Genomic DNA, 19,037 nt, shown 5'->3' on the forward strand with positions numbered 1-19,037 from the left:
CCGTACGTGTCAACGTCTCATGCTGCTGCTGTTAACAAATGGATTGGACATTATTATCTATGGGGGACACCGTCCCATGGCACGCGCCATCAGATTTTCCAAGCGGCACGCGGCACGCCTTCTTTTTTCTATGACGCGGCTGGAGCTGACACGGCAGCGTATGTGCATGGGCTGCATGAATTTTTTCTATGACGCGGCTGGAGCTGACTCGGCAGCGTATGTGCATGGGCTGCATGAATCTGCACCAATGGGAGCAGTCACGGCACGCTCAGACGATTTTGTGGCTGGAAACACCGGATGGGCTTTAGCACGTACAAAAATACAAGGGAAAATGAAAAAAAAAATCCTCAATGATTTTGAAATCCCCCTGTAAGTTGTTTTTTTGCAAAAACCCTCTAAAAATTACTGTAGTTTTGAGATACTAGAATTCAAAAGATTTGAATTTGATTGAAATTCAGCTGAAACTTTCTTTTTTCTATGACGCGGCTGGAGCTGACACGGCAGCGTGTGTGCATGGGCTGCATGAATCTGCACCAATGGGAGCAGTCACGGCACGCTCAGAGGATTTTGTGGCTGGAACCACCGGATGGGCTTTAGCACGTACAAAAATACAAGGGAAAAATGAAAAAAAAACCTCAATGATTTTGAAATCCCCCTATAAGTTGTTTTTTTTTTTGCAAAAACCCTCTAAAAGTTAGTGTAGTTTTGGGATACCCATAATTCAAAAGATTTGAATTTGATTGGAATCCAGCTGAAATGAATATAAGAATTAGATTTAAATCTCCACTCAAAAAACCATAAAAATAATTAAACAAAATGCATATGCTCAATTTATTGCAATGATTAATTTAGAATGTAATTTGGTGCTCTTTGAAATACTTCGCCAAAATAATATATTTAAATATACACACACACATATATATATATATATATATTCTTGATTTTATATTGGTTTAATAATTAGATTTTTAAAGGAGTGGATTTTGACTATTTTCTAGATATTAAAACACATGGTGTTATAAATTTACCCCATTTAAAAAGAATTTTATCCCCGAATCTAAGGTTTGGAGAAGGGATCACGGAAAACTTATGTTCCATCAGGTATTCTTCTTGATCAACTGTTATTTTAACCTTCGTATGAGTACTATGTGATATTTGTCAAACATAATTGTTATCCTTTTTAACTAGACAAGCTGTTATATCCAAATTCTCAGTAGACCTTTATTGATACCAGAGTTTCAATTGAGGGTTAGTCATTTCCACTTGGACTTGCCATTCTGGGATACCATAACGTTTCCCCGATTGGGTTAAATGGAAAACATGGGGGTATATTTGGCCTTCCTGCTAGGAGTGTAATCCGTAGTTCCTTGTGGAATACAAAATATCTGAGAGCTAAATTTTCTCCGGGTGTGAAGTCTGTGTGCACTTGAGAAGAACCTCTAGGTGCTTTTATTCTCTGACATAAAATCAAGTGTATATATTTGAATGGTACATATATATTCAAATATATTATTTTGGCTAAGTATTTTAAAGAGCACACAAAATTAAATTCTAAATTAATACTTGCAATAAATTGAGCATATGTATCTTGATTTAATTGTTTTTATGGTTCTTTAAGTGGTGATTTGAATCTAATTCTTATATTTATTTCAGCTGAATTTTAATCAAATTCAAATCTTTTGAATTATGGGAGAATCTCAAAACCAGATTTACTGTGGGGCGTGGGGTTGGAACAAAACAACTTCTGAGGAGGGGGAATCTCAAAATCAGACTAACTTTCAGGGTGGGGTTGCATTTTTCCCAAAATACAAATGTAACACCTTCCCAAGCTACCCTCTATCAGAACCACATTTTGGTGTGGTAGTACAGGCGTGAGGGTACATCTCTATTTATTAGTGTTTAAATTCGGGTGCATAATATTTAGCTATTTGCAAATGCTTTCAACAGTATTATCTTTAGACGTACGATAGAGGTGCACTCGCGAGTTATGACAGATGAAGAACTGAGATAAATCACACGTTCACTGAACCCATGTGAACTATAGAGATGAGCGTGGAGTGATTCGTAGATCCATTTTAATTCAACACAAACAACTAATTAATTATTTTAACTGGATTAAAATAACTAATTAATTAATTAAATTATATTAAGATAGATCTATAGATACCAATCAGTACTCTACGCCCATCCTAATAAACTTGCATTTCCGCACCAGCGGCGCACACAGAGGCAGAGCCCACATCTGCCACCCGCGCAGCTCCACCTCTCATAGTCTCGTCGGCCGCCAACATATAAAGCCCACAGAAAACAACAAGCCAACCGGGGAAAATAAATCGAAACATTTCAACCGAGCCGAGTGGGCGAAACAGAGAGAGAACCGGGACGCGCACATTTCAGCAGGCACCCGCGGAGGATGGCGACGCCGATGGCCGGGGAGGCGCCGATCGCGCACTCGGTGGTGCCGCTCTCGCCCCCTCGTCCCCTAGCCGCGGGGGGGTCGGCGGCCGAGGCGCCGGTGCTGATACTCGTCTACTTCCACAAGGCGATCCGCGCGGAGCTGGAGGGGATGCACGCCGCGGCCGTGCGGCTCGCGACGGAGCGCGCGGGGGACGTGGCGGCGCTCGAGGGGCGCTGCCGGTTCCTCTTCTCCGTCTACAGGCACCACTGCGACGCCGAGGACGCGGTACGTACGGTTCGTTGCGCGGCCGCCGATTCCGCTGTTTCTCGTTGCATTGTTGTTTCGCGTCGCTTTGGTACTGAGATCGTGGCGAGTGCCGGTGCGTCGATGTTTGAGCTTGCGGGATTGTGGTGACTGGGAGGAGGGAGGGCTTCAACGTTGCGGAAACTGTCGCGTCCGTTCATCAGAGGGTTTGGCTTGGTTTCGGGTTCAATTGCGGCTGCATCGACATGGTCTGAAAATGGATGGAGTTAACAAGTGCAGCTAGTTGGCTGTGTGATTTGGTTATTGTCAAGTGCATAGTGTGAGATGTCTGTACGTGTACGGACCATGTGACTGTAAACAATTTGCTGCTTTCTGACATCAGTGGCGATTTCCAGGATTTCACTGTCACTCTGATGCGAACGTCTAGTTATGTCTTAAACTAACTGGTAAAAATTGATTCATGTCTGACCCTTGAGAGTATCTATCATATATGGTTCTGTCTCGGATTATATGTTTCCTAGATCTTGTTAGAGTAGCATAGCCTATGTGACTTGCTGACAATGGAGTAGGTTAAATTTGTTCTAATTCATTCCTGTTAGGAGCTGGATGTTTGGACTTGATGAAGGTTGCAAAATTCAGAAAGTGAAAAGGTTGCAAACAAATTTGTTATTTGCAGTTACAAGTGCTGTTCCTGTTTCATACGGCCATACCGGGAAAGGGTAGGCCTATTATATGCCAAATACTCAAAGCATGGACCTCATACATTTTTATTGCAGATTAATTACTGGTCTTTTATTCGCAAAAAAATTGCTGGTATTTTAAGCCCATAGATTGGTGTATCTGTGAGAGATTCCTAGGTCAACTGTAAGCCTATCGTGATGTGGAGTGTTTACTGAAGATTTGGGGTATAAGATTTTCCTATTGGTGATTGCAGGTTATTTTTCCAGCACTTGATATTCGAGTGAAAAATGTCGCAGGGACATATTCTCTTGAACACAATGGCGAAAATGATTTCTTTGCACATCTATTCGTCCTGCTACAGCTAGATGTGCAGAATGATGATGATATTCGAAGGGAACTTGCATCCTGTACTGGAGCACTTCAAACGTTTCTAACCCAACATATGTCCAAGGAAGAAGAACAGGTTTTCCCGTTTCCCTGTTTGTTCGTTCTGCCCTTTGAATGAAATATTCAAATAAAACTCTCAGGCCTTCAGTTTCTCTATGCAGCTGTATGAGATGTGTTGACATGTTCTAGTAGTCAAATAAGGCATATTTGTCAACCTTTTAGTTGTCCTTTGTCACATCTATAATAGTTAGTCTACTCCCATCTGTGGTTCCAAACATTTTACTGAGCATCAGGCTAAATATGGTGAAGCACTTGTAGTAGCTTCACAATTTGCATCCTAGGTAATTCTAATAGCCGAGGCACCTATTTCTAAACGTGTACCAGCTGACGTGTACCAGCTGTTATGTTCTATGATAAAAAGTCACAATTGCTGGTATAATGAACCCAAGTATGTATTTAATCTGTGGTTCTTCACTTCTTTGTTAAAGCTTAATAATCTGGACGCCAACTGTGGAGTCTCTCTAGAATTTAATTGTTGGTATCCTCACTATTAACTGTTTGGCGTGGTTCCTATATAAGAGAAAGAACTTTGCATTTTGTGTAGTTTCTCGTCCAACACTTTTATTCTTTTACTTCAAAGATATGTGCTTGTATCACAAATAAGACTTGATTGAATATCATTTTTTTGGGGTGGGGGGGGGGGGGTGGAGAGGGTAGGGGGCCTGTAATTACAGATTTAATCCAACAACAGTTTTTTCATAGACTTTTTTGGTTATGTATTCGATGATGACTCCTCACTTGCTGATATTTATGCAACAATTCAGTATTTCAGTGTCCTTCTTACGTCTATTATAGCATGTTCAGTGTAGGGCATACGATGTTGGTGTCTAATCTTCTGAGAATGTTTCAGGTCTTCCCGTTGCTTATCAAGAAATTTTCACACGAAGAGCAAGCTGATTTAGTATGGCAGTTCTTATGCAGCATCCCCGTTAATATGATGGCAGAGTTCCTTCCGTGGCTTTCAGCTTCTGTTTCACCTGATGAGCACCGAGATATTCTTGACTGCTTGCGTAAAATTGTTCCTGAAGAGAAACTTCTCCAAGAGGTCCTCATGATAATGCATCTAACCTTTCTATTTATGAAGCTACTGATGCTTTTACTTAATGTTAGTTTTTTTCTAGCGAGAGTACTTAATGTCAGTTTTTGACTTGTGAAGATTGTATTCGCATGGATTGGAGGGAAAACATTGAGAACAGTGGCACAAGATTTCTGTGATCCTAAATCAAAAGGAAGTTTTAGATGTCAGGATACCTCTGATGAAACAGATAAACATGCACGGTCACTTGAGCATTCCAAAACTGGAAAGAGAAAGTGCACAGAATCTAGTCATAGCCAGCTTGTCACGCATCCAATTGATGAGATTCTGTATTGGCACAATGCTGTCCGGAGTGAACTGAGTGCTATAGCAGAGGAGACAAGAAATATCCAGCAATCTGGAGACTTCTCTGACATATCAGCCTTTAATGTAAGGCTGCAATTCATTGCAGATGTGTGCGTTTTCCACAGGTATTTGGCTTTGAATCTCAACTCATGTGCATCTCTGTTTCTAAAGCCTGTTGCGCAACCAATTTGATTTTACATATGCAACATGACAAATTAACAACTGATGAAATCTTGTCTCTATTGTGTTAGACTTATTATTGATATTTATTCAATTGCACATTACATTTCTTACACAGACTGTGATAACACATTGCTTTATATTAACAATTAAGTGATTTAGCCATCATCATAAATGAATATAAAATTATTGATGCATCTCAGATACATCTGGACATCGAATTCAATGCTTTGGCCCTTTAGGCGTAACATCTGGTTTTTGGTCAAAAGTTTTTGATGTTTCAGATCTAAATATGTTGTTTTTATGTTCTCAAGTGAAGTGAATTAATCTCAACTCTTTGGTTTCATCAGTTGCATTTTTGTTGATCAGTATTGCCGAGGATCAAGTTATATTCCCAGCAGTCGATGGTGAATTGTCCTTTGTAAAGGAGCATGCTGACGAAGAGCAGAGCTTTAATAAATTTAGATGTTTAATTCAACAAATCCAAATAGCAGGAGCAAGATCAACTGCAGTGGATTTTTACTCTGAGTTATGTTCACAAGCTGATCAGATAATGCAGAAAATCGAGAGGCAATTCAATGATGAGGAAACAAAGGTTAGTTTAGACTAAATAAGCTGGAACTGTTGTCCTATCAGTTCGAATATTAACCCTACTTGACCGATAGATCTCATCTCTTGTCCACCTTATTATCCAGGTACTTCCTGAAGCTAGAATAAATTTCTCACAAGAGAAACAAAGGGAACTGTTATATAGGAGTCTCTGTGTCATGCCATTGAAGTTACTGGAACGTGTATTACCATGGTTTGCAGCGAAGCTTAATGATGCAGAGGTGGTATATTTTCTTCAGAATATGCAATTGGCAGGTTATATTTATTTACTTTCCTATTTTCTCTGTGCCATAATACACTAGTTTTGCAAAAATCTTTCCAAATTTTAATTTTATTTACTAATAATGCATGGAGCAGCACCTTCCTCTGAAACTGCATTGGTCAGTCTTCTCTCTGGCTGGGCATGCAAAGGTCGTTTGGAGGACACATCCAACTCTGGAAAGTTTGTATGCTTGAAATCACGAGCAGTGAGCTGCGCATTGGGTGGAGAAGAATTAAAAAAATGTCAGTCATTCTGTCCATGTTCTATTGGTAGCAAGGGAGCCTTTTCTCTACTATTGCAATCAGAAAATGGTTCCAGGCCAGCCAAGCGTTTAAGTCATGCAGAATCTAGTACCAATATTAATAGACGTCATTGCTCACAAAATACTGACATCGAAGCATCTCCATGTGCCAGCAGACCTTGTTACATTCCTAGGTTAAGAGTAGAAAGTAGTGACCTCGGTGTTAGTTCATTTGCCTCTGCAAAGGCCTTGCGCTCTCTGCCTTACAATTCTGCACCTTCATTATATTCAAGCCTTTTTTCATGGGAGACAGATGCAGAATTTTCTGGCCCAGATAACCTTTCTAGGCCAATTGACACCATATTCAAATTTCATAAGGCAATTCGCAAGGATTTAGAATATTTAGATGTTGAGTCTGGAAAGTTTATCGATGGGGATGAATCTAGTCTTCGCCAATTCATCGGACGGTTTCGTTTACTGTGGGGTCTTTATAGAGCACACAGCAATGCTGAAGATGAGACTGTATTTCCTGCTCTTGAATCAAAAGAGACACTGCACAATGTCAGCCACTCGTACACCCTTGACCACAAGCAGGGAGAAAAACTGTTTAAAGATATATCCAGTGTTCTATTTGAGCTTTCACAACTACATGATGATTTGAGCCATCCCTTTGATGAAGTTGATAAAGCTGGAACAATTTTTATTTGTTCAGATAACAAGATTGATTGGACCAGAAAGCATAATGAACTTTTGACGAAGCTTCAAGGAATGTGCAAGTCTATCCGGGTCACCTTGTCTAATCATGTTCATAGAGAAGAACTTGAGTTGTGGCCATTGTTTGATAAACACTTTTCTATAGAGGAGCAGGATAAGATTATCGGTCGTATAATTGGAACAACAGGCGCCGAGGTTCTGCAGTCAATGTTACCTTGGGTTACATCAGCACTTAGTCTAGAGGAACAAAATAAAATGCTGGATACATGGAGGCAAGCAACTAAGAATACAATGTTCGATGAATGGCTAAATGAATGGTGGAAGGGACCTTCAACTTCGTCTGGCCCTTCAAACAAGGCCTCTTCTCCTCCAGAAGGTCTGTTCAATTGGTTTTCTTCTTGTTTCCTCTCTTCTACATCTTCCATGGTTTTAGGTTTCCATATTATATTTTATTAATGTCATTGATGTCATATCGTTATCGATAAGAGAACCCTTGATTGGGCCCCACTGGTCTATACCTTGTTTGATGGAATAAAAGAGAGAGGATAATTACCAGTTATATACGATTTTTGTAAAAGATTTAACAATTTTCAATGAGCGACATGTTCATAGATAAGTTAGATGTTTTATTTGAAATTATCATTGTATCTCCTATTGCGACACGGATAGCAGTGCCAATGATTACTACTAAGTTTTAGGCAGAATGCTAGTTTAGATGAACCAAGGGGCGTATTAACAAACATTCAATTTACTAGATGTCAAATTGTGCAATGACTGATATATTCTTGCAATTTCAACAACTAAAATGGCAATTTGGACATCCCAATTGCTTGACTAATTTGAACGGCTCAAACTATAGACGATGCAATTCTTGGTAATGCCTCTGAATTATTATAGAAAAGAAATTTAATCGAGGATAATGAAGATGGATTAATCATACCTGAGGTTGACTGGTTAGATAATAACCAGAGTAGAGAGAGCAGGATGTAATATTATGATAAAAGAGGATAACCTGTAAAATAGCTCTTTCTCGTGATTCATGGTATATCGGTACGTTACAGTTTTCATACAAACTTTTATTTCACTGAGCTTTTTTATCTTGGCCTTGTAGAAAGTCATTTTCAGGGGAATCTTGAACAGAGTGACCAGATGTTTAAGCCTGGTTGGAAGGACATCTTCCGAATGAACCAGAGTGAGCTGGAGGCTGAGATACGAAAGGTTTCTCGAGATTCTACTCTTGATCCAAGGAGAAAGGCCTATCTGATCCAAAATCTCATGACCAGGTTTGTTATTTAAATAAACAATACATAAGTTCAAGTGATTTTTCCTTCTGTTCCTTCTAAAACTACAGGAAATAAGTTGGCATGACTATTGTCTATTCCTAATTATGTAAATTTTAGCCGCTGGATAGCTTCTCAGCAGAAATCACTGGAGTCAAGTGCAGAACATAATAATAGATGCACAGGAATACCTGGATGCATTCCTTCATATCGAGATCCAGATAGACAAGTATTTGGTTGTGAACATTACAAACGAAACTGCAAGGTTGTTGCTGTATGCTGCAATAAGCTGTTCACATGCAGATTCTGTCATGATGAAGTCAGTGACCATACAATGGAAAGGTAACTTTGCCACAATCATTTATTTCAATATCTTCTACACCTTTAGTTGATAAAGGATGCTTCTGTATTTCTTATGGTAGAGTTTTCAGATTCCGTTTTTTAACATCTAACTACAAACATCAAATAAGCCTGCAGTTATCGATTGAAAATTGTTGGTTGCAATGCTGTTATGGGACAACACTTCCTTTGCAAACTGAACAGTTTTCCTCTTATTGAAATTCCCAGTTGTAGCTTTTATTTTCTGCGAAGCAGCTAAGATTTGGTAGATACATAATCGCGTACTGGGACAACCTTTTGTCATATGAAGTGTTGATTGTTAGAACTTAGAAATCTAATAAGATAAAAGGCTAAAATATTTTGTTCACTTTGTGGAGCTGCTATTTGTAGGAAAGCAACGATGGAGATGATGTGCATGCTATGCCTGAAAGTTCAGCCGGTTGGTCCAAATTGCCAAACCGCTTCTTGCAATGGGCTATCCATGGCAAAGTATTACTGTAGCATATGCAAGTTTTTTGATGACGAAAGGTACTATTATACTGCTCTAGATTTTAGTTTCTATTGCTGCGTACAACCCTTCTCTTTGTAGGTTCCATATATTTCTCTGTGACAAATGCATTGTGGCTCACTTTTGCCCTTACTTCTTTGGAACAATGTGCTGTTTTCCTTTCTTGGCACTGAACATGCGGATGTTGATTTCTTGCCCTCTTATGGTCGTGTTCTATGTATGAATGCTTCAATTGTCCAGTCACATTTTCTTTTCTAACTAAAGTTTTATGCAAAAATTTAAGCCACTGCAGTGGTAAGCTGTGAGAGCCTGTCCTTAATTTTGTATAATGTGTTGTGTGCCACATTTAATTAATTGTATTGCATTACTTGAAATTAATTGTAGGTTGATGTGGTCCATCTTTGTAATATTTTAGACACTCCTAATTCTAGGTTGTTTTTCAGGACCGTCTACCATTGTCCTTTCTGTAATTTGTGTCGTCTTGGGGAAGGATTGGGTACTGATTTCTTCCATTGCATGAAGTGCAATTGTTGCCTTAGCATTAAATTGATAAAACACAAATGCCGAGAAAAGATGCTAGAGATGAATTGCCCAATCTGTTGCAACTTCATATTTACATCAAGTGCACCAGTTAGAGGTCTTCCTTGTGGCCATTTCATACATTCAGCTTGTTTTCAGGTATGATAATCTAGTAGTATTCTGATATACTACGCTGGCTGGGGTAAATGCTGTTATGACAGATTCAATTTCAGGCATATACTTGCACTCACTACACTTGTCCAATCTGCTGCAAATCCTTGGGAGATATGACGGTAACCTGCACCACTTAAACAGCAAGAGTTATTTTGCATTTACCATTTTGGTTTGCTCTACAAACTGAGCCTGACTCAGTTGGTTGAGGGTGTTGATGTACGTTTAGACCACTCATATTTGATTCCTCTTCAATGCGAATTTGTGTGCCTATTTCTTAATAAAAAGCCGTCTACTACCTTTAGGTTGTTCTAGTTTCTTTTCTCTGCCACTGATAAACTCTTCTTATGCTCTTTTTCTCCAAAGTAATCTGAGGGATGCCTAAGAGTCATATAGGCTCCAAGCGTTTCATTTTGAAAAAAGAAAGAGAGAGAAGGGTGTAGAAACGGACTTTGTCTATCATAAGCTGGTCTTACAAGTTACATGCTATGCTCTCCAAGTTGCATTTTCCGTATGCTGAAAACACTGTTTCTTCTGTTGGATTTGTAGTAGCTGAGCTAGCCAACTTTTTTTTTTCCGAACACGCAAGAGAGTTGTGTGTCATTATATTAAGAAGAAGAAAAGGATAGCGTCCGATTACGAAGCCGTACCAACGGCCGGGTTAGTATATGGATACATGCGCGCCACTGAAAATATAAACTACCCCGACCGAAAGCTCACGGCCACAAAGACCGCAACCCCCAAGCCCCTCCTAAGCACTATAAGCTAGCCTCTTCTTTGATCTCTCTTAGTAATTGTGGCATCCTAGGCTGAGCATTGTCGAAGATACAACGATTACGAAGCTTCCACACCGACCAATCTACCAAAATCACCAAAGAGTTGAACCCTTTACGAGATTCCTTGGGGGTCCTTCGGCCAGCATCGTGCCACCACTCTTGGAAGTCGCTAGTGGTGTGATCAGGGGCCAATTCTTGCAAGCTAACATGAAGCATCGATTGTAACTAGACCTCCCTCGTAAACACACAACCAACAAGGAGATGATGGATAGATTCTTCAGCCTGATCGCACAAGGGGCAGTTGCTCGGATGTTGGAGACCGCGGCGCACTAGGCGGTCAGCCATCCAACAACGATTGATCGAGGCCAACCAAATAAAGAACTTAGCTCGCGGAGGAGCCCAAGACTTCCAAATCCTCCGATAGGGCTTGAAGCTGGTGGAACCGATGAAGTACTGACGGTATGCCGATTGAGTGGAAAACTTCCCAGAGGCAGCTGGTGTCCAGATGTGCTGATCTTCGCAGTCAGAAGTGAGAACGACCGGTTGCAGCACCTCCCACACATGCAAATATTCCTCCAGCGCCTGGATAGATAGCTCATTGGAAATGTCCCGTATCCAGGCACCCTCTTGCAAGGCATCATATCCCGTCCGCCTGGCCGCCGCCCTCCTCGGCATGAACTGAGACAGAGTCGGCGCCAGATCAAATAGGGACCGCCCAGACAACCACCGATCAGTCCAGAAGAACGTATTTCTTCCATCACCAATGACAGAGACGACTGAGAGAGCAAACATAGCAGCAGCGTTAGGTTGAACGGTGATGTTAAGCGCCATCCAGGGCTGCCCCGGCTCTGATTTCCGCATCCAAAGCCACCTCATCCGAAGCGACCAAGCGAGATACTCAAGATTCTGAATACCAAGACCTCCAAGCTCAATTGGTCGGCAAACCCTCGACCAAGCCACTGCACAATGACCACCCTGTACATCACGTCTGCCCCTCTAGAGAAACGCTCGACGCCTTTTGTCTATTGCTTTGATGGTCCATTTGGGAACGTCCAGTGCCATGAGAGTATAGATGGGCACGGCCGTGAGCACGGCGCGCACCAAGACCGCCCTACCGACCGAGTTTAGGAGGTCGGCCTTCCATCCTGGGAGCAAGTCATCAAGTTTATCCAGCAACGGTAGGAGGTCAGACTTGCGGAGCTTGCGGATTGACAGTGGTAGCCCCAAATACTTGCAAGGGAACTCAGAAATGGTGCATGGTAACTCAATGAGGACGAGCTCAAGGTCACCCTCTGTGCACTAGATCGGCACAATTGAGCTTTTGCTCATATTTGTGGACAGACCGAATGCCGCACCAAAGCACTCAAGAATGGCCTTAATCGCAGAGAAATCATGCTCCAACGGATGGATGAACAAGACCACGTCATTGGCATACATAGATACTCGGTGCCCTATGTCTCTGCCCGCCAACGGTGACAAGATCCCCTCTTGACTGGCTTTGAGGAACAAGGCATTTAAGACGTCCATGATGAGGATAAACAACATCGGTGACAAAGGGTCTCCCTGCCAAAGACCACGACGGTGCTCGATCACTTGGCCTGGCCATCCATTAAGAAGCACACGGGTTGACGACGATGCCAACAAGAAGCAAAGCATGGTTCTCCACCTAGGCCCGAAATCCAGATGGACCAAAACCTCGAGCAGGAAAGGCCACGACACCGAGTCGAAGGCCTTGGTGATGTCAAGCTTTAGCAAAATCCGAGGGCTCCGTTGTCCGTGAAGGAATTTAGCCATTTGTTGCACTGAGAGGAAGTTTTCATGGATGCATCTCCCCTTGATAAAGGCGCTTTGATTCACAGCGACCATGGATGGAAGCTTCGGGGCAAGGCGGTTAGCAAGTATTTTTGTAACCAACTTAGCAAAACTGTGCACCAAGCTAATCGGATGGAAGTCCTTGATAAGCTCGACGTCAGGAGATTTGGGGATCAGTATTAGGAAGGCAGAATTAAGCAAATGTAACTTCCTCCCGTCACCATCATGCATAGCGAGCAACACTTCCATAATGTCTTCTTTGATCACTCCCCAACACTCTTTATAGAACCGACCTGTGAATCCATCTGGCCTCGGAGCCTTGTCTGACGGCAAGCGCTTTATGGTTTCCCAGACCTCCAACTCAGTGAAATGCAACTCAAGGTCGCTGAGGTCATGCCCGGGCTGGTGGAAGGAAGACAAGTTCAAGGTCAGTTGGCGGGGATGTGGTGAGCCGAGCAAAGCATTATAGAAGTTCCACACCACCTCCTCTTTGTCTTCCCGGGAGGTCAGGACCCGCTCCCCATCCCTGAGCATCGGAACAAAATTCTTGCGTTTGCGATATCTTGCGTGCATATGGAAGAATGCCGTGTTCGCGTCACCGGCTTGGAGCTGGGAGATACGCAACCTTGAACGAGCAACCGTTCTGTGAAGTTAAGGCAAGAGCTAGATAATGCAGCTTGACTCGACTTCGCAACCAGTCCTCGACCGGTGACCTGAGCTAGCCAACTTAGGCCCAGATTGGATAGTTTGTGGCTTTAGAGCTTCTGACTGGCTGAGGAAACGTTTGTGGCTGTTGAATTTTGGTTTTTAGCTTTTACAATAAATTTTTAGCTGCTCAGGACACCAAAAGCTAGCAAAACTACTCTCGATCTGTTTCTTAGCTTCTAGTTCATTTCAGTTATAACCGGTTTGGATAATTTCTGTCTTTTTTCAAGAAAAAGTCAGAAAAAAACATATCCAAAGGGGGCCTTAGACCAGCCTTAGAGGCTTCCTTTGGACCGTAGGAGTAAATTACGTAGTGTTGGGCCGTAGGAGTAAATTACGTAGTGTTTTCTCTTGGTGCGTGTCTGATGTGCATATCGAATGGTCTATCAGTATCTTTTTTGGACGCCTTATTCTGTTCACAGATCTTGATGATTATGTTGTACAGCCTTTTCTCCAGTTCAGTATGGAAGCTAATACAATCGTTTGTTTCTCTGAAGGTGTATTTTGGCATGCTTGATGATTTGCTGGCTGCGGAGCAGCTTCCTGAGGAATACCGGGACCGGTGTCAGGTAAGCCATTGTCCACTCTCAGTTTCATTCTTTCGTCTGTTTTAGTATATTTACCGTTGTGTTGCGTGATTGGCCCAGGACATACTTTGTAACGACTGTGAGAGAAAAGGTAGATCTCGATTCCATTGGCTGTATCACAAATGTGGCTTCTGTGGTTCGTATAACACCAGAGTTATCAAAACTGATACGGTAGAGTGGTCTACATCAAATTAACCAGGCGAGATCCCCCCCCCCCCCTCAAACCCCATTCTGCCTTTTGTTTCTTCTATTTTTTGAACTTTGCTTTTTCTTTTTTTGGTGCGATTCATTGTTGTAAATATTTTTTGGTGCGATTTTTTGAAGTTTCGGGACAGAAACTTTGTGTTCGTAGCTGTGATAGCTATGCTACTCAGTTCATAGCCAGATTGTCCTGGGACACTGCCCGGTTCCAGCCTACGATCGCTCCACCTGGATCAGCGTTGGGGGCATCGGCGGTGCCGGGTCGCGACCTAAGCGTCGAGTAGTGCACCATTGCCGGTTGCCACGAGAACGAGACGGCGGGGGCGGCGGCCATGGCGAGACGAGCCAAACCGAATCAGCCCGACCGAGCTCGGACCCTGACCATGGTGATCAGCACGGGCCCAAGCGCCGCGGCTCTCCTCCGAGCATGGACTGCATGCTAAAGATAATCTTCTGGAAGCGATAAGATTCTGGCTGTATCGAGTAGTGATGACTGGCAGACAGCATCAAGCGATGCAGCGCAACTAGATTTTGCTCAGAAGGCCACGAACGTTGGCTTTGCAAACGTTCCGGCAGGCAAACAGGAAAAGCACTACACAGCAAAATAGAACTCTAGGAGTCACAAACGCTTGAACATGTCTAGCCCGATTTCGTTTACTAGCTCCTGGACCAAATCCTGCTCGATCTGGGCTCCGATCTGAAACGCTTCGAGCATGGAATCCATGCCAGCCTCAACCGCGTGCTCGACGTCGCTCCCAGCCATATCGTCCAAGCCCCTCCCAGCCATGTCACTGCACCTTGCAATTTCTTTCTTGACCTCAGCAGCCAGCCTCTCCTCGGTGCAGATCATTGCAAGCCTTGAGAACGACCTGTAACCTGAATCGCAGAGCTGAACACACATCAAGTCCAGGCACTCCGAAACAAAATCGAGTGCGAGCTCTCTTAGCGGGCTCGCTTCTGTGGCCTTGATGGTGTTGAAATCCTGCTTGGCGCTTGTCGTCAAGGTGGCAATTGCAGACTCGATTGTTCGGAGAAGGAATGCCTTGGATGATCCTTCCGATTTACGTAGACTAGATGAGCAAACGTTTGTTAGCAGCAGTTCAACAGTTGTTGTAACCTCTCCAGAGTGTACCAGCTTGCTGTCTTGGACGGCCGGTTTAAACGGTTGAGCACCACCCTGGCCAAAATTAGGTTCAGCACACCTGGAACTCCTCTCCGTAGTTACATCTTTCATGCTAGCTGCTGGCGTGCATGTCTCCATTGGAAGGCTGTCAGTGAAGGCAGCTTCTGTTGGCAATTGTTGAAGACACGAAATAGTCAGTACACAACTCAAAATTGTGTAACATATCTGTCCGGATCTTACATCTTATATAACATAATGCCACATACAAGGTAATGTAACCACATGTTCAGTGAAAGCTTTTATTGATTGACCGAAATTATAATGATAAAGGGAAGAACTAAACTACTAACAAACAAAAGAGTGGAATACCAGAGTGAAAGCTTTTACTTGTAAGCATTACTGATCAGATCTAGATTTTTTTCAGTGCACCAAAAAGGTTGTTTTCCTTACCTGCAGTATTGAGTGGAATACCAGAATAGAAGGCATCATCTGCATATGCAGATTGAAGAATAGATGTAGGGCTTCGCTTATTGCTGCCTCTGGATATAGATGGAGGTGGATAGTAACCTTTTGCACCAACCTGCAAATGGTAGCGAGCAAGGAATTTTCCGTCAGAAAAAAAATAGTGTGGTTTTCATTAGAATTATCTCAGTGTTATGCCATGGTTGAGAACAAGAAAGATCAAAATTACTGACCTCATGTTTTTTATGGGTTTCTCTGAAACCATAAATGACACTGTCCGCTAAGTTGCACTGCGATAGCAGTTCATCACTTAAAGATTCATCAGTAACAAGGATAGCACTTGTCTTTTCAAGCAAAGAAGAGGGTGCTCTACCACCAGGAATATCTCTATTTTTCAAATCATCTTGGTTAAAGAAAACTGATTCTGCAGTCTCCGGACTTGATGTGCCTTGTAAAACTTCCTTGAAACCTTCATCTCTACGAGAATGTCTTTTAGAGCAAGTACCAACTGGAGATCCCTGAACGGCATTACCTGTTCCTGTAGCATTATCACCGGGCAAAGAGGTAGGGGTAACCTTCATCGGTGAACTGAAAGTGAAACAAATGATGTCTGATTTCTTGTTACACCTTGAAACATTGTGTGGCACTGCCTGTCTCTGCAAATCACTCATTGCACAGTTTGGACTGGCAGACTTCGGCTTCTCACTGAGCAACCCTGCGCCTTTTGCAATTATCATGTCTTTCTCCATAGCTTTTGGTGTTGCAGTTTTTAGCTTCAGTTTGTTAGAGTTATCACTATGCAGGCAACTGTTTCGATGACCTTTTGTGCTCATGTTCTTGTTCTCTGCACTAGTATGTGACTCACCAAATCTATCCATTACCTTTCTTTTTGGCTTCAAAGATGTACTTCCTGTCATCCTTTTGTTCAGAGAAACAAAGTCCTGGGATGTGTTTGTTGCATTTCGCTCCCCACTTCTATGTTTATGCCTTTGGACCATATATCCTGGATCTGCCGCTTGACAAGCCACATGCTGTGCATTCTGCTTCAGGTTGTTTTGCTTGAGAGGGCCACAAGGAACACTCCCCCGGGATATGATCCTCAGCTGATTTTTTCTGACATCAAGATTTGTAACAGCAGCAATACAATTGGATGCCCTCTGAACACCGTCACCAAATCCAGCCTTCTCGCTTGAGCTAACGAGCAAGCACTTACCATTTTCTTCAGGTTGCATTTGACATGATACATTCTGGTCTGACCTCCTAACTGGAATACTGTTTTTACCATCCTCTTCAGTCCACTGATTAGAAATAGAATTGTGCAGAGAGGTACCTCCTATGTTGCGAGCACCTAGTCTCGGTACATCAACTTCGTGCATTTCTCCTAAGAATTGATCAGATAAACTATGCAAGATAGCAGCAGCACCGGGCGCACCATCAACACGATTACATGAATACTCCAAATACGCATGCTGCCGAGAGAGACGGCGATTCCTGGACTGCAAACCAGGTTCCAGAACCTTGGCAGCCGTTTCAATCAATCGAGCCTTGCTCCTGCTGGACATTGACCTTGGGCTCTTGACTGGTGAAGCTACCTTGTGTGCATGCCTTCGTGGCCACAACGGCCGTGTATCTGGAGCATTGTCATGCCCCATATCGTCTATGAGCTGCCCTGTCTTCTGTTGCTTCTGAGGTGATGTGTATATGCTCCGAGATGTACCGGACCAATATTGAGGACCTGAATTCCGGTGATCCCCGAGCTCAGAGGAGTCTGTGGCTTTTGTCTGCCGTTGATGGCTCACAGACGGCATCGAGCTGAGACCCATCAGCCGGGCTACCACTCCTGGAGTACACATTTCGTTCTCACTGCAGTTTTTGTCTTGGCCAGGCTGTGGGTAGCGACTGTTGCCATTGCCTTCGCTTTTGCTTCTTGATGAGTAATCTGCAGAATTAAGCTGAAGGAAAAGAACGTGAAAGAGTTAGAACTATTGGAAAAACAAACGGTAAATGGCTTGGGGAAGGGGAATCTGACTTTTCAGGCATAAATTTTGCTGAAGGTAAATGGCCCAAAATATCATGATCCGTTCATCACTATTTCAGAACTAAAACTCCGGCAAAATTTGTAGTTTCACCCCCAAAAAAATCTGATGAAGTAGAAGAAAAAGGGGAAATTGTACCGTACCAGAAGGGGCAGCCTCTTGGCCGCTGGCGTCTTCTCGCCGCCGCCCGGCGGTCTCCCAGGCAAGAACTTCTGTGCGCGCACTGAAACAAAGAAGACACACAAGCTGATGAATACAGAGGCAGATTTGCACAACCCCGTGAAGAAAAGAAAGCATGATTGGTGCAGAGCAAGAACAATGTACTGTAGTTTCCTTGCAATCTCACCTGGGGGGAGCAGCTTGCTCTTCTTGGAGGACGAGGAGAAGAGCTTCCTCTTGGCGAACATCTGGAACAGCGCCGCCACGCACGACGGCGCCGGCTTCTGCCGCTCGGCGATCGCCAGGCTGTTGCCGCCGGCGGTCGGCGCTGAGGCGCTCCCACTGCCACTCTTCATATTCCACGCCCACAAGAAATTTGGAAATTCAACTCTCTCCAAGACTTGTGATGCAATGCATCTCCTCTTTTTGAATCTTGAATGCCTCTCTCTCTCTCGCGCACATACTTACAAAACTCAGAATAAATGCAAGAAAAAAGAATCTTGAACCAGTGGCTGCAAGTTTTGTTCTCCCAAAGAATTAATTGCTACCTCCAATTCTTCTCGACTCGGCGAATCTTGACGGGATTGCTAAATGCCCAAAAGATCATGCCTTGGTCACATCCCATGAACAACCATGGACAAATGCTAGAGAACAAAAGAATAAAGAAACCCCACTGATTGAACTCTTGCTCAAGATATGACTACTGACCTGTAATTCCTCTTGAAGTCTTGTGAACCTTCCTAAACTAAATCCTATATCAAACAAGAAAAACTGTGGAGTGATCCAGAGCAAAAGGGCAGATGATCCAAGTGTTGGAATCGGGCGAGGAGGGGCCGAGAGATGAAAAGAGAGAGAAAAGGAGGGGCTTTGGGGGGCTAGGCGGAATAAGATCGTCGGAGGGTGAAGTCGAGCTGTCAACCGTTAAAGATACTGTTCATACTGTTTCTCTGTGACTTCACCAGGACGTCAGAGAAACCGGATCCGAGGATAGGCAGGCTTCTTTTACTTGTCACAGTTGGCTGTGGCAGATATGATATAGGAATCGACATCTCAAGACTGTTTTTGTTTGTTTCTTTGTGTGTGACTCTGCGTGCGTGATGTCTAGGTGACTAGCTCTGTCAGCGGCGAACCTTTCTGTGCTGCCTTCTCCCGTTTTTGTTCCTTTGCTTACCGGTCTAGCTG

General features: G+C 43.2%; 2 protein-coding genes across 3 annotated transcripts; one reads left to right on the top strand and one right to left on the bottom strand.

The window, feature by feature from the left end:
- Positions 1 to 2,340: 2,340 nt before the first annotated feature.
- On the top strand, positions 2,341 to 14,371 carry LOC133929356 (zinc finger protein BRUTUS-like). Of its 2 annotated transcripts, XM_062376081.1 has the most exons (15): positions 2,341 to 2,683; positions 3,597 to 3,806; positions 4,641 to 4,835; positions 4,947 to 5,296; positions 5,721 to 5,946; positions 6,047 to 6,215; positions 6,318 to 6,464; positions 7,176 to 7,553; positions 8,289 to 8,460; positions 8,578 to 8,799; positions 9,187 to 9,324; positions 9,748 to 9,982; positions 10,057 to 10,116; positions 13,785 to 13,856; positions 13,935 to 14,371. In XM_062376081.1, the coding sequence occupies exons 1-15, from the start codon at positions 2,414 to 2,416 to the stop codon at positions 14,067 to 14,069; spliced, it is 2,979 nt and encodes a 992-aa protein (XP_062232065.1). In that variant the 5' UTR covers positions 2,341 to 2,413; the 3' UTR covers positions 14,070 to 14,371. The 2 variants fall into 2 exon arrangements, with proteins under 2 accessions (XP_062232065.1, XP_062232064.1); XM_062376080.1 differs by having other exon boundaries at positions 6,318 to 7,553.
- Positions 14,372 to 14,565: 194 nt separating this feature from the next.
- Positions 14,566 to 19,037, bottom strand: LOC133929357 (uncharacterized). Its single transcript, XM_062376082.1, has 6 exons — positions 18,564 to 19,037; positions 18,043 to 18,442; positions 17,840 to 17,919; positions 15,894 to 17,612; positions 15,649 to 15,778; positions 14,566 to 15,362 (listed from the first exon to the last, which is right to left on the bottom strand). The coding sequence occupies exons 2-6, from the start codon at positions 18,209 to 18,211 to the stop codon at positions 14,695 to 14,697; spliced, it is 2,766 nt and encodes a 921-aa protein (XP_062232066.1). The 5' UTR covers positions 18,212 to 18,442; positions 18,564 to 19,037; the 3' UTR covers positions 14,566 to 14,694.

This window comes from Phragmites australis, chromosome 9, assembly GCF_958298935.1.
Source record: "Phragmites australis chromosome 9, lpPhrAust1.1, whole genome shotgun sequence".
Taxonomy (NCBI): domain Eukaryota; kingdom Viridiplantae; phylum Streptophyta; class Magnoliopsida; order Poales; family Poaceae; genus Phragmites; species Phragmites australis.